The sequence below is a fragment of the Candoia aspera genome, chromosome 1 (genome assembly GCF_035149785.1).
Source record: "Candoia aspera isolate rCanAsp1 chromosome 1, rCanAsp1.hap2, whole genome shotgun sequence".
NCBI lineage: Eukaryota > Metazoa > Chordata > Lepidosauria > Squamata > Boidae > Candoia > Candoia aspera.
This window is the reverse complement of record NC_086153.1, coordinates 130,311,284-130,327,543: the sequence shown is the minus strand read 5'-3', so window position 1 is coordinate 130,327,543 and position 16,260 is coordinate 130,311,284. Positions and strand designations below refer to the sequence as shown.

At 36.2% G+C, this 16,260-nt stretch overlaps 2 protein-coding genes across 2 annotated transcripts in view; one reads left to right on the top strand and one right to left on the bottom strand.

Moving 5' to 3' along the window:
* The window catches only part of MCPH1 (microcephalin 1), a 107,664-nt gene that overhangs the window by 32,120 nt on the left and 59,284 nt on the right, over positions 1-16,260 (top strand). The gene's annotated exons all lie outside the window — the stretch shown is intronic.
* The window catches only part of ANGPT2 (angiopoietin 2), a 44,131-nt gene that overhangs the window by 4,355 nt on the left and 23,516 nt on the right, over positions 1-16,260 (bottom strand). Inside the window, exons 2-8 of the mRNA XM_063313797.1 lie at positions 15,736-15,891; positions 11,647-11,768; positions 8,061-8,293; positions 6,354-6,484; positions 4,191-4,292; positions 2,828-2,994; positions 1,041-1,171 (exon numbers count right to left, since the gene is read on the bottom strand). Of these exons, the coding sequence (XP_063169867.1) occupies positions 1,041-1,171; positions 2,828-2,994; positions 4,191-4,292; positions 6,354-6,484; positions 8,061-8,293; positions 11,647-11,768; positions 15,736-15,891 (1,042 nt within the window). The remainder of the gene's footprint in view (positions 1-1,040; positions 1,172-2,827; positions 2,995-4,190; positions 4,293-6,353; positions 6,485-8,060; positions 8,294-11,646; positions 11,769-15,735; positions 15,892-16,260) is intronic.

Below are 16,260 nucleotides of genomic sequence, written 5' to 3'. Positions count from 1 at the left end.
CAGAGAAAAAGCAGTATTAACTGTTGCGGTTCTCCAGCAACTATTATTCAGAGGTATGCTGCTACTAATCTTTGAGGTACTATATACTCATTAGTAAATATATTTGGCTATAACTCTTTAATAGAAATGCTGTGGAGTATACATGGATAGAGGGCACCGTACAATTCTGTACTTTTCCTGTATTACATTGTTATTCTCACTTTTTCCAAGTAAATCTGTTTAATTTTTCACTGCATTTCGTTCAGTGGCTGATGTTGATGTTAATGCTAATGAAATAATGCCTTTGTAGGCTCAGATGGTTCTCTTTATTAAAGACAGTCATGTGGAGGTAAACTCAGGGAGCCAGGGCCAGTGTGTTAATTCTGAGATCTTCCAAACCTGATTAAATTGTCACCAATGTCCTGAACCATTTCTCTGTATCTTAGATGGCATTCTCAGAACTGTGTGAGTGATGGACCTTGGCACTTTGCCATCCTGAGTTTCCAGTTCATGGTTTCATGCTGTGATTATAGCCTTACACTGGTGCAAAAGAGTGAAAAGAACACTGATTGGACTATGCTTACCTCCTCCTTTACCCTCCTCCTTTCAGATTTTCTCTGCTGCTCCAGAGAAGACATTGAAAAATGACTTTTACAGTTACAACATTTTGAGCTGGTCAAAACATAAAGTCTCCTTCCAGATGAGTTCAACTCCTGGTGTCTTCACAGACTCATCTGTGTAGTTTTCTTTCCACATGACAGAAGTGGCTTGCCACTGCTTCTTTTGGGAAGCTTTTCAGCTTCCCAATCTAGCCTAAAGTCCCAGCATTTCCTGGTAGTCTCCCATCCAAGTACTAACCAGGCCTGGCTGTGTGACTTGCTAATATAATATCCTGGTAGATTGGCTTTGGTTTACTTAGACAACTCATTCTTATTTTTCAACTTTATTATAACAGCTGGCATAACCAAATTTATTTGCTTTTTACTTTATGGATAGATAAAGTGCCAACAGAAATAGGAAAAGTGTGAGAATAGGAAGAGAACAGAAAATGCTGCTCTTACCTCCTGTTAACATTTGCGAACATTTGCAGATGCATTTGTCGTTGTCTGCATCCTTTGTGCTAAACCCATTTCCTGGTTGACTGATGCTGCTTACTTTGCCTGCTGTACCCGTAAGTCCTTTAAGGCTGATTCTGTCAAGAGAAAAATGGGAAACAAATTATTACAGGCGGAAGTGGTTGAAACGGCTTTTCAGTAGAAAGGAAATATTTTCCAAGAAGTATCCTGTTCCCTTCTCCAGTTAACAACCTACGATTTGGCATTTGGAGAGTCCACCAGGGACGTTTTTGTCAACAGCATATGTCGTTCTGAAAAAAGATTAATATATTTGCTCCTGAATTATTGAACTAGCTTTAAAATAACAACAATAAGTAGAGGTAATAAGTCTTAATCTGTTGCTTCTGCTCTGGAAATCTGTATGTAAGAAGTGGCATGTACTAAACATGAAAATACTTTGAAATCTATACATAAGAAATTACTGATAAAGGCTGTTATTATTCATTCTGCTTTGGTCCTCTTAATATAACAATACCAATCCTTTATCATTCTGGAATTCATATAGAGGTGAAAGCAGAGAAAAGTGGGTTGAATCAGTGACCCATGTTTTTTGGACTTTCCAGTTAGGGCCACTCAGTTTCAGTATATACTGTGGAGGGATGTGTCTGTGGGCACATGTAACAGCAAGTTGGTTGCATTTCAGAAGGAAGTATATTTGCATATGCATGTGTAGAAATTATTTTTAATGTTATAAAGGGATTGGAGTAATAACATCTTTTCCAAAAGTTGTCTTTGTGAACATAATCTCTGTTATACAGCTCAACTATTTCCAGGTGAGTATTTTTATTTTTGCTTCCTAGTCATAAAGGACCTCTGACTTCTGTATGATATTGCAGTTACACAGTAAAAGCTTAATAGAGCAATCCTAACCCTAAACTTGCTTGGGGTTGGAAGCAGGGGAAGGGGAAACTAAAGATACATACAAATTGTTTGCAGGACAAAAGGTTTCTGTAATGAGAATATTTTCTTTTCCTTCATCACCACTTTGATGCTATTCTCGTCCCATTAGTTCCACTGGGAAAAGTGGGAATTACATATTCCACTTCTCGGGCCACCACAGAGGAACCAATTCTGGGCAAATCAGATCAAATCTTTGGGCCCTCTCAGTGAAGAAAAGGGATCTTGGGTCTATTTCTTTCTTGCACCAACTTTGAAACAGTCCCCTTTGGAGACTCGTTGGTGAACTGGCTTCTGCCAATAGAGCTTTTCTTGCTCATTGGGCTGCCAAGTTATTGTCCTCCCCTTTGGTTGGCATTCAGGGAGTTCAGGATTGCTTGTAAGTTAACTGCTCTCTTCCTAAGTCAATTTGTAAGTAAGTTTTGGTAATTTTTAATAATGCAAAACTAATATATTGCTTTTTAATGGTAATCTTCGCTGTCCATGAGATGTGTAGTAGTCGTCTCCAGCCCCACAATTTGAGTGCATCTATCTTTCTCTTTAAAGCACTGTGATTACTGATCACAAAATTATGAAATTGGAAAATTATGCACCAGTGACTGAGGATCAGGTAAAATGAAAACTGTCTACTCCAATTTTCTTAAAACGAATAATCATGCTAGGCTCTGAGTAGAGGAATAATATAGGAGATAGGTCTCTTCAACGCATTTTCCACAAAACAGCTGACCCTCCTTCCCAGTTCTATGTACCCAAGTATGGCATGCAAATAGCATTATTGCAGTTAGTAATTAACATCATGTAAGAACAACTTCGCACTCTTTTCTATGCTGACTTACCTGTATTTTAGTTCTTCACTTGCTAAGGAGAAATGCTCATATAAGGAATATGCCTCATTTCCTTCCCAATCTTTCAATTGTATTTTCAGAACATACTGCTTCTGGTTTGTTAGCTGAGAAACCAATTCATTTCCTAGCCAGTATTCTCCAGAAGGATTCCCAAATCCCTGTAATCCAAATTAGATATTTAAATATATTAGTTTTGTTTCATGTTGAGGTCAGCACTTCACACCTTTGAAAAAATAAGAAGTCATCTTAATTGTGATCAAGCCTTCTGAATTTCTCCATTTTGGAAAAGTGAACAAGCCCAGATTTAGAAATGGGAAAACCAAGTGGAACCATTTATTGTTAGCTCTGGGAGGAAATTGCCATAAAAAAAGATCACCTATGTTTTTTTAAACATTTTGCTGTGTTAATAGACAATCTACTGTATATACAATTTATATATTTCCTTTTAGAACACAATTGTCTCATGTATTTTCCTCCATTAACAGGTAATAGTACTCAAGTGTTAGGGAAACAAAGAGTTGTAAGTAGGAAGGAGGTGGTTGAGATGATTCTTGAGATTCCTCCAATTTTCTTACTGCAGTTTTAAGGTTGCTGTATCATCCAATGACATTCTTTGAGACAATAATCTTGAAAAAGATTATTAATAGCCTGTAACATTCAGGTGATAGTACTCAAGGGATGTCCAATAACAATGAGAGCCCAGGGCATGGGTAGATATAACTCAGCCATGTTTATCCAAAGTAGGCAGAAGCCGGAGCGGAAGTCAGGCCTATATTCAAGTTTAAAAAAAAAACCAGCAGTCCACTGGGGACAGCAATGGAAGTGAGAAAAGAAGCACTGAGGATGTCAATGTATGAATCCCATAGTATTAATGGTTCCTCTATAAATCTGAAAGGGGAGCAGTATCTGTTGTGCACTGGTACTGTAGGCCTCCATCTACATATTTCTAAAATATATATTTGTAAATAAATGCAGATACTATAAAATGCTGCTAGATCTCCTGTGACCTCATTCAAAGAAAACCCATCCCAGAGTAAATGCTAGAACTCTGAGATTCACAGCCCAGAATAATGGGTAAACACAGTATTTATCTCTATTAAGTGCTGTTTATCTCTCATATTATAGCTCAACAGTACAGGCCACGGCCTAACAAGCAAAAGGCTGTAGGTTTAATTTTCTGGCTTCTCCAGTGAAAAGATTCTTGGATATTAATGCTGGAAAATGTTTTAAAATTACAAATTGGTCAGAGTGAGACTATGTCATTCAGAACACCAAGAGATTTATTCAGAGTCTAATCAAGAATGCTTAGAAGTGTATTCAGAGTTCATTGAATTTATCACATTGTTCTGCTTACCATTTTATATTCGGCCCATGTTCGATCAAAATCTACACTGCCATCTAAACGTCGCTGAATAATTGTCCAGCCTCCTCCAGCCGTCTCCATATCACAATATGTCTGTCAGTATAGGTATAGAAATTATTACTCAATTAATTCATTTTATCCAATTTAAGTTTTGTTACCTATGCCTATTTAGGGGAGGCAAAATTTGCTTGCTCATCTATTTTTTAATTTCCTTTGTGATATAAAAATAGTTTCCCATAATCATGTAAGAGTATAATAAGTATGTACTAAAGAATATTATGCACTGTACAGAGAAACAGTACTGAGACGTAGAAGTGTGGCACCGTACTCCAGTAGTACTTGCACATAAACAAGCAATCAGGTTTCTCTCTGTGTCTGCTTTGAACAGTACTGGGAAACTTTCTAAGCATCATCTCCAGCTTTGGGTCAGGGTCTGTAGTGTTATGTCTGTTTCTATGAGCACATATAATGAAAACGTGTTCCTGAAGTGACTGTGAATACTGTCTAGCTCTCCATCAAGCAGATCCTGTATTTCACTGCCAATTTTAGTTTCCAAAACACTTCTGTTGTTGTTTTTGAAATCTTTTTCTGGTTGTTTTGGGGAATACCTACCAGCTGAAAATGAAAAAACAGCATTCATTGGCAAAAACCTGTATAATTAAGGTTTCCATTAGAAATATAATGGCATATAAAGCATATTATCTTTAAAAATGCATGACTAATTCTAACAAGATGTTTAAGGGGTTATGTTTAATAGGGCTCTTTGGTTATCTAAAGAGGACTGAATTGTTTGACTATTAAGGAGCTAACTAAGAATTGAAAAGTGAAAGAGGGTCTCCTGTGTTTATTGTAAATGACCTGAAACAGCCATAACATTCACTAAATACCAAACTGCTCAGAGTAGCATTTTAATATAATATATAAATGTGGTCCACTAAATTTGAGGAAGAAGTCAAAACTGGGGGGAAAAATATGACCAATGAGATTTTGGGTTGTGTCTCTCAACAGTAATCCTCCACCCCACAGAGCTAACAGCTTCTGCATCTTGAGGTATTTATGAAAGGCATGCAGGCCAACTATTTCAGAAACGAACTCATGTTACACCATCTATACTTCTTCCTGAGTTTCATACAAAAATACAAGGTATTTAGCCATTATTTTGTAATTTAAGAAATAAGGAAAGCAAGATGATGTTAACAATAGCACAGTAGTATATCTTCAATAAGAAAGTATGTATGTCAATTTTGCATTGCACTTCCTAATGAAAGCTTGTAGGGGGGAAGAAAACAAGATTAGTAACGTACATTGTGCTGCAGTGTTTATAAGTCCCTTGAGAGGCCAGAGTGTGCATTGACAGGAAAAGATCAAAACATAAACAGCCACAGTCTGGCAAATAAAAGGCAATTTTGTTTCTCTGCCCAAAATATAATATAAAACAACATCAATAGCACGCACTGTAAATCCTGGTCTTACAAAAAGGTCATCAATATTTTCCCTAAAAAGGTAATGACATTTTGGTGTTTCCATGGGCAGAATGAAATCTACTAGGACTGTTTCTGCAGAACTTCAGTTTTCCAGGAGTATTATGTGGGACTCCAGGCAAGTTGCATCAAAATTAATGAAGGCTAAGCAGTAATAGTGCTTGATGGATTACTCTCCTAAGGCTGGGATAATCCATTAAACTTCTGCAAGTAAAAAGAGTATTATGGCAGTCTAAACACCATAATCATTGTACTCATTGTAGCAGGTCTGGGAATAAAAATTGTACCATCAATCATCCTGCCTAATAGTTGGCCTAACACTGAACCCACTTTGAGACAGTTTTTAAAATATATTTATATAGCAGCATAGTGCTAATATAGAAACCCAAACACACTTTGAAATGCATAGGGTTGCATAGGGTTGACATTCTACTATATGCTAAAGATAGTATCTCTGATCAGAACTGGACTTAAGGTAATAATTCGCAATATCTTCTGTTAACCTGAGAGTAAGATTCTGCATAGCTCTCTGCACAGCATGAAGAAGGAGAGCTATTGCTTCCTTTTTCTAACCTTGAAAGTTAAGTGATTAAGTTTTTTAACTTATATAAAAATATTTCTGATACTGAAAGAGTTCCCCATTCTGATAAATGTAACCAAGAGAATGTAATACCTTTTTTTCTTCACCTGTATTAGATATAATTAATGTGTAGATACCACTTGCTGTAAACCCCATTTTGAATGCTTCTGAGCAGTCTTTGAAACTGATCTGTTCTTTTCCAGTGACCAAGGCATTCTTGGATGCTAAAAAGCAAAACGCAAAAACACATTAAGAGAGCTGTTGTAAAAATCTCTTAAATTCAGCCATGATGTAGATCTGATCTATATACCATTTTCTCCACCTGCCCCCTCTCCACCAGTCCACACCATTTATTCCAGCCTTTTCAAACTGTTTACTGTTTAAGTAAGATCCATAAATCTAGTTTCCTTACAATGCAAGGTTGCTTCCAGTCATTTAATTGTTTTTCCACACTTCTTTGATAGTTAGAACTTAGCCCTCTTGACACTGGCAAATGTTCAGGATATTTTTTTCCACATTGGTGCTGAAGCCAACATGGTTTGTTTACTTGTTTGTGCACTACTTAAGACATAACATCAGCAAAAACATTAGCAGTTTCAGAAGTTCTCTAAGAAACTATTTTTAAACTGTAAGACTAATAGGGCAGAATCAACTTCCTTAAAGAAAACAAATATCTTATGAATTTGTTGTGGAATACTTATAAACACAAGTCAGACCCTCGACAAAGTGGCAAGGTGTGGAAAGTTCTTGTTCAGATTGTCATTTAATCAGACATACCTTCTTTCAGAATATTTTGTTCTATTCTGCTCCCATTTCCCTTGCCTCAAATCAGCAGCCCACCATTCCATGCCCCCTGAGCAGGAATGTCCACAGGGTAGGGTTAAAAAAAAGTCAAGATGGTAGCCATGACAGCACAATTGAAGCTCTGCCTGCTTGTTATGCATGTCACATGTGTGACACAGGTAAAAAACAGAACTTTGGTCACACTGTTCTGCCTGTTTTTTACGTATATTTTTGACTATATTCCGGGGATACCCCTGCCACTGGTGAACATGCTTAGTCCTAGCTGGCTATTTGGATTTCATATTTTAAGTTTTCTGTAATGGATTAGAATTTAGAGATGCCCTACATCTGTTGATAACTCCCTCTTGTTCAATTCTCGATCTACATTCAGCACCTACATCTATGAGTATTTCATTAGCGAATAAATTGACTTTGCCAACAAATAGCATTTCTTTTGGTGAGGAAATATTTTATTTGGAGGGGTTGCTGAAACAGTGAAACACACACACAAAGCTAGAAAGAATCAAACAATTATTTTAATTCTGATACTGGAGAACACACAGGATTGTATTTGGCAGAATCCAGTCCTTTGTGGTTACATTCTTACAGTGTCAGAGATTGCTCTGTCCCTCTGAATGACCCACTAGTTTACTATTTTCCATATTAGTATGGTATGAGGTTTAACACCCACACATAGAAGACTCCCAAGATTTAACATTGGTGCCAAACTCAGGGTGGTTTGGCCACTCTTAATCCTTTCTTTATTCCCAATATGTGGTTAGGGAATAGGTAGGGAATAAAACCTTCCTAAATCAATACAAACCTATTATAATTAGGTTTTACATTAAGAAAGAAGCTGAGGGTGATTGTGGGAAGGGAGGATTTGAAGCCGAGGGAAATTGCAGGGGGGGAAAAAATGCTAACCAAAAGCAATTGTCTAGTATCCCAAGATTGGTGTCCATGTCTTCTACATTATCAGGATAACAGTGACTGTGTCTTCTACTTTACTTTACTTACGTTGTGGCGTAGAAATCATAGAAAACAAGTTTTGCACAGTTTCCCTCAGGTCATGTTGCTGCTTTTGCAGGAATGAGTTGTTAGCAGTAGCATTGACTAGCTGTTTCTCTAGTTCTTCTATTATGGAGTTCTGTCTGGAAACAAGCGACTGAAGCTTATCTTTCTCTTCTTTCATTGACTGTAGTTGGGATATGTGTTTGCTTTCCATTTCGAGGACTTTTTTTTCTAAAAGGCTAGCAAAAAAAAAAAAATCGAGCTTGATTATTGCAACATTTCTATGCAAATTAAAGCAAATAAATAAATGGATCTGAGCTAGTAAAAGTGCCATGGTGGTCTAATGTGGAGTCTGATCAGAACTTATAAAAATGGCATCCTGCTCATCCCCAAAGATAACCTCTCCTCTTTATTAGCAGGGCAAAGTAACTTCAGATCCTAGTGACACCATGATTATTTGAATTCAGTGTCTCTTTAAATTCCTGGTTCTTCCCACCTCCCCCCAGATAATGAGAGTTTATCATTACAACAGCAAGGTATTCCCGAGTGTTGTGTGTGTTTTATTCTGGAGAAAAATAAAATGCTATGCCCAAACTTTATAGCCTATGTAAAATTAAGCCAATATGTATTATTTTATTTAATATATATCGAGAACAGTTCCTGTTGTTCATAATTTATTCTGATTTTGATAGATGTAAAAAAAGAGTTGGGATATATGCTCATATTAAATCCATGTCCCTAAAGACTGGTTCACTGGTTATTTTAGAAAATGAACAGTGAAGTTTTCAGGATGCTGAATTCTGCACTCAGTTCCAAGTTTTTTATTCCTTCAGAACACACAACCTGGGAATGCTTTAGAGTATTGAATGTAGGACACCACTGAGTATAGGACTGCATTCAGTGGCCAAAATGGTCTCTTTTAGTTCTGTGACTATAACTGTTATATGTCCACACCCCTGTATATACTACTTTCAGTTAACTACAGTTGGGCTTGGCTCAATATTGGTACCTATTAAGAATCTTTTCAGTGCGCTATCCTTTGTTTTAGCATTTTAGCATTCTAGAACAGTCATGGGAGGCCCCACACAACCCTGATTTCCTTTTTTTGCAGTTTATAGAACACTTTGAATCAGCATGATTCAGATAGGTTTTTTTGTTTTTAAGGTGCACAAGATAGATTGAGCATAACCCAACAGAATTTAAAACTCTCCACCACCACCCAACAGATGCATCATGCTAAAATCCCAGCCCTGCCCAGTTGTATGATATTAGTCTTCACTGTCTACTACAGTCTTGGTTGCCAAAAATATGCCCACCCAAAGGTCCTGTCTCCAGGTGCCAAATGGTTATCCTTCCCTACCTAGAACACTACCTAGACAATTACTCTCATAATATCCAGTTGACATGGTCTTCAAGCCTTCTAGTTCCAGTGAAAAATACACAAGTTAGTGGTGTCTCTGAATTGACTCCTGTTCTGAGTTAGCTATCTAGATAGCAGTTTGCTCTTACCCCAGTAAGAGTGGAAACAGATTTTATAGTGTCTGTCCCAAAATATTCTTGTTCTATAAATATTTGTTACTTGTTAATAGGTAGCAAATGACATATAGTGTGATCCAAACCTATTCCTTTCTTTACCACATTAAATGACATATGAATAATGAACCCATGTTTACTTTGCTCCTCCTGGATAAAGTATCTTGTTTGCATAAAACAAACCTTGCAGGAGCATACACAAATATAGCAGGGGAGTGAAGACAAATGTGAAAACATGCCCTTTCCCCTCATCCTTAATGTTTACTAGAACTGAGAAGTTCTTTCAGCATCAGGATTCCTATTGAATAATATAGCTGGGCTCATTGTAAATTCAATCCTACCTTATACCATTCTTAAGTACAGGGCTCTGTGATTTGGCAAGTCCTTGTTCTTAATTTTGGAAAGCAGCTTGTTTATCTCCATTGTCTTTCCACTAACATGTCGACAACTCACAATAAAGACAAGAACTATTCAGCTGAATGAATGTGCTTGCTGTCCAATTTAGCAACAGTAAGGTTGGCTTCTCAACACATGGATCTAGCCAACTGCATAACCAGCCAACAGCAGGTCACACACAAGGTTCATGGAGTTAGTGAAGGTCACAATTCCCTGAACTTCTCCAGCTGGTCTAATATGATCCCAGCTCAGCAAGAAATGTTAATAGTTCTGTTGACTAGCTGTCATTCAAATATTTTGTGTAAATAAAAAAAGGCTCAAGATTCTTTGCTGTTGTATACCATGTATTGATGCAGGCAAAAATCAATATATTTCACTTGTAGTGGATATAAAAGGATGCATACCCCAAGATTGGACTCATTTTTTAACTCAGTGGTTTGAAAATTGTTGTGAATCTGTATGGTTATATTTTAAAGGTGGATGGCTTGCTATATCTGGAAATGTGGTAAAAGGGGGGACTTCAAACCAACTTGTTAAATCCTATTAGATTTGGGTAAGAGTTCATAATGTGGCTGGGTTTGTTCGTTTGTTTTTGTGCCTTCAAGCCAGTGTTAAGTTCTGGCAACTGCCTGGACAAGTCTCTGCAGTTTTCTTGGCAACATTTTCAGAAGTGGTTTGCCATTGCCTCCTTCCTAGGGCTGAGAGAAAATGACTGGCCCAAGGTCACCCAGCTGGCTTTGTGCCTAAGGCAGGACTAGAACTCATGGCCGCCTGGTTTCTAGCCTGGTACCTTAATCACTCCACCAAACAGCTCTCTAAAAGGCTGTAGTAGAAGATATTCAACCCTGAATTCCTAGTTACTTTTGGACTGTAACTCTCATTATTGCTGACCTCTGGTCTTGTGGTGGAGAATCAGATATTGTTCAACAATGTCTGGGGTTCTAAAGTGGGGAAAGGCTACTGTAGAGAAATGCATGAAAAAGAGATGGCATTATTTGTGGTCAGGAAGCAACCCCTTTGTAATTATGACTTCCAGTGTTACCCAAAGTGTATGGTAAATCTTGCACCTCCAAATTATTATTATTATTATTACTACTACTACTACTACATTTTCTAAGGTAAGAAACAATGAAATCAATCTGCTAATTTCACAGAACTGAAAGCAAATCTCCCCTAGTAACTGAAAAAATGTAAAATAAATTGAAATCCATTTAACCTTACTGTTATACTATTTAAGCAAGCATGAAAAATCCTATGGACATGTGAATTGTTTTCCATATAGTGCATGGAATAGTTTGCTTGGTGATGAAGAAAAAGTCCCTCATGTTTTGCCACTTAAACAAATTCAGTGAATATAAATAATATATATTGGTGTTAATCAGCAATTTTAGTTTTTCCCTATTTTTATGCATTAAGCTAAAGACATTGGTGTTTTTGTTTCATTTTCTTTTTGAAAGTATGTTAGAAGATACTATAACTATATATATGGTTTTAGGTAATGATTGTTTACATATTTATTGTTTTATCAGATTGTTGTTATGCCACTCAGAGTCACTTTCATGAGAAGGGCGACTATATAAATTTTATAAATAAATAAATATGCTTCCCTATAGGAAAAAAGATAATTGATTTCAACATGCATGACTCAATAGAAATCTGTTACCTGTTTTTTTCTTGCAGTTTACCTATCTCATTGGTCTGGTCTGAAATCTGCATTTCTAGTTTGTTAGTTGAGATAGAATGTGCCAGCAGTTGAAGCTCCAATCGTGTTGTCTGATTTAATACCTACATTTGGAGGAGGAAAAAAATGAATCATGTCTGAACATTTGAAATAAATTATTACCAATATTGTAAAAATAATTAGCTTATAATCCCAATGTACCTGAATTAGCATAAAATAAACACTTTCTGAAACACGTGTATTGCTATACAGTCGTAAAGCTACATGGAGTTTATGCAGTCAACCTGTGTTCTACCTGGAATGACTTTTGTTCTGGAAGGGTCTCATATACTACCAAAAGCATCCACAAAGGTGACAATAAGATAATTCTGATATGAATTGATTTTAGGTCATTGAGGTTGTACCTATGCATGTATTGGGCCTCAAATTATCTTTACTTCAAGGTCAAACAAACTGATGCCCCTTAGGTATTTTTAGCTATTATGTCCGTAAGTCCCAGTCAACATCACCCATGATCAGTGATTATGGGAGTAGCAGTCTCAAACTTCTAGAAGGCATCAAGTGGCCTATTCATGGTACACAGAATGGAGATCCAATCTCCACTCAATCAGACAGCACACTGTGTGATTTTGGGCCAGTCTTTTTCTCTCAATCCAACCTACCTCACTGAAAACAAAACGAATGGAAATCCTTCCGTGTTGTACCTTACATGAAAAGATGGGATATAAAAGCAACGACCAGAACAATATGATTGCGTTGCAGAAATAATACAATCTCTGAGTTGATTGTGAAATAATAGACTAGACTAGACTAGAACAGAACAGAATGATTCTGTACTCTCAGTTGTTTCTGTGATTGCCAATATCCATCTGCATCACATCTTCGTATGATTAAAATGAGTTCCAGATTATGGATTGAGACTAAGCACTTAACCAAGCTGTAGCTGAACTCAGCTGTGCTATCCTTATGATAATGTCAAACTTGACTCCTCTGCAGAATAATTCTTATTAAGGTGTTTTAAATGAGATAAAAAGGGAAAGTGGGGAATAAGTGGTTGAAAGTCAAGCTATCTACTTCATCAAATACTTCACCATTCAAATCATTCATCTTTGTTATTTAAAAAAAAGTATCGGAAATGTTTTTTCCTGTATAATAACAGAGAATTTTTATGTGTGTATGTGGTATCCATGTGTATTTTTGATAAAATGACACCATGGTTTCGGTTTTAATACGATGCTTCTTTAATAACTGCTTCTTACACTCCCTTTAAGTCTCAAGAATGACATCTGTTTTTAAGAATCAGGAAACATAACTGTCATGTGGAGCCTTGCTTTCCGTTCCATTCTGCTACATGTTCGTTAGGTCATTATTATGTTCTTCGCTATTTTTTTTTTTTTTAAGTTTTAATTCATCAAGATTTGGCTTCAGTTGGCAGGATGAATTTATTACTCACATCCTTCATGTTGAACAATCATTCAGGACATGATTTCACACTTAAGCGTATTTCCAAATTATTGGCAGAGATTTATTTATTTATTTGTTTTAAGGATTATTATGGTTGCCTGTTCTGATATCAGATTTCAGGGTGGTGTACAGCATAAAACAAATACAAGGAAGCATTTGGCTAAACTTTTAACATAGACTAAAGCCTTACAATAAAGTTAGTAAATCATGTGATGCACTTAGTTGATAGGTGTTGCTGGCAATCATTTCTGGTGAGGGCATTTCATAAAGGTGTGAAACTCTCTCTTATAAGAGGAAGAGCTGCTGCTTCTGCAAGAAGTCCATTGAGAATGGCTGCAGTATAAGATCTTAAAGAATGAGCAGATCACTATGGAGGCTTATTTTTTAAGATCTTATGCTGAGGCCAACATACTGGAGGCAGTAAATTTTCAAGTATTTGGGGCCCAAGCCATTTTAGCGAGAATCAGTAGCCTACATTGTGCTTAGAAGGAAACAGAGAACTAATGAAACATTTTAAAAACTGGTCTTTATTAATTGAAGTTTCTGAACTATCTTTGAAGTTAGTTATATCTGAAAGGTATTGAAGTAACTAATAAAATCACTCAAATGCAGCCAGTTTTCTATAACTACAGCTTTGCCTTTTGATCTGGGGTTCTGGGAATTTTATTTTTTAACTAACAGGTTTTACAGGCTGAAAACATTTGAAGACTCCTGGTTTTGTTAACCAATTTACTATGTTAATTAAATCCTGTTAAAAGTTGATTAGTAATACAAACCTTCTGTTTTCATGGAGAAATTGGCTATTTAAGTATCCTTCAAACAGATAAATTTGTATTACTAATATGTTAACATATTTCACATGCATGTTAGCACAAATAGACCAGCATTCCATTTTCCTTGCGGTTTTCTGCATTTGCACACTTTTGTACTTGGAGTAAACATACACAGTTCTATAAAATAAACATATTGTTCCAAAAGAGTTTTAGCATGCCCATTGTTATAAGATATAACTTATATAATGTAATACTTTTTTTTAATTTTACCCATTCCCAAGTATTGGGGGGAGGGAGGTTGTCTATAAAAAGGAGATATAAAAATATGAAAAAAACCTCCATCTACGATCTGAAGTTTAAATTACAGTGTTTTGTCATCACGTTTAGGATGCTTTATATTTTATTCTTTGTTAATTATACAAAAACTTTCCAAAGCTTTTAAAAGTTTTGCTGTTTTAAATGTGCAAACAAAACAGCTTGGTTCACTCTTCAACATAAATGTTTCAGAAACAATTGTAACTGCCTGCAAATACTTTGTGAATATTTTTCATTTATTGTGAGGTATGTAAGAAGTTTTTAAATGAATGTATTATTTCAAGAATTCTATAATGTTTGTTCTGTAACTGTAATCATTTGTGGTTATTCCATAATAACCACAGTTTTGGATGAAATTTGACTTGAGATCTATTATGAGGGGATACAAAGAGAGAGAGTGAGTGAGTTTGAGTATGGGAACCTTAAGGAACCACAACTGATTTGGGACTTGGACATCAACTTGAAAAAATGTGACCATTTATTTTTCCTTGGCACTTCCTGTTATCCCCTAACCTTTCTCCCACTCAGTTCAGTCTTTTAATTTATCCTTCAGTTAAGTCATATCCACTGAAATACTAATAATCCAATTTCTGCACAGACTATGCCTTACATAAGGGCACATAATTTGGGCCTCTTTTAAGATCTGCTTGAGCACTGCTTGATGGGCTGTAGCAGATGTGAATTCTGGATTGGTATCTGGATTCACATCAATGTCTCTTTGGTTTCTGTTCCTTTCTATGTTAAGGAAAATGGGAATAAACCTAACCTACAAGAAACATTTCCAAAAGTTCTCCATAAACAGAAAGACATATTTTCCAGGTTTAAAATCTTAAAAACTGCACAGTAGTAAGAATGGAATACAGTCATCTTTTCCAATAATGTACAATGCCTTTATTAGACATTGCTCAACATTAAGTTAGGTCTTTCTTGGTCACTCCCAGTTTTCTTTGCTCATAACAATCGGGCCACTGCTAAAACTGTAACTGTCAAAGACAATCCCTGATTTTCCAAGGCCTGTGTACTGCCCAAGTCTTTCTCACATAAGATTCCTTTCTGTGTTCACCTCAGTTGCAAATAGATCAAGGCAAGAGATTGCAATGTATGCTCAAACAAACCCAGTGTGGGCTGTTCACTCATAACACTAGAACAAGGGAATGAGTGATTATAGAAAGAAGAACATTTGTGTTGAGTTTAGTTATATAGTAGTTATCTGTATGTATATAGAGTTAGAGGAAAAGGAGGAACATAAAGGGTTTATCCATGCATCCAGTAGAATCTAATATTTCTAGTACTGGAATGCATACGGTTCAGAGTAAGAAGATAGGTGGTCATTTTCCTCATAGATGCATTTTGAAATGATTATTTAATTGCAATCTTCTTAGATACATCAGTTTTATTTTTCAAGATGAGCATTTTCCTTTTTATTAGCCAAATGTTTCTCATGAAACTGCAGATGTAATGCTTTTCCAGTGCAAAAATATTACTCTAGTAGGCAAAACATTGTGCTCTTGTTACTTACATGTGCTTCAACATCTGTTAATTTGCGGGTTTGTTCTGCTGTTTGATTTAATAGGTTTGTGCCTATTTCAATCATCACTGCTGTCTGGTTCTGAACTGCATTCTGCTGAATCTCAACCATTTCTTTTTTCATATTATCTTGGATATAATTCTCAATCTGCATGACAGAAGAAAGAGAAGATTTGTTACCCTAAATTCCAGGCACTATTTCTTCTTTTTGTTTTTGTTTCTGTTTAGTTTTTGTTTAGTCTTAACACGTAAGACCTAATGGGGAAGTCTACTGTAAGTCACAGAATGACTTTCACCCAAAGTTTGCCTGAACCAAATCTGGTGCCCCAGCAGTATCCATCTTGTTTTCCAATAGTCAGTGTAGAAAAAGGCAAGAGATACATTTGAAATAAATATGGTTGGCTCTAATATAATATATTCTATTGAACATTAATCATTGTTATTGTCATCTTTTAAGGAAACTCTTTATAGTCATTCTGGCTGCTATTTCTTGCTTAAGAAACATATGCAGACAGAT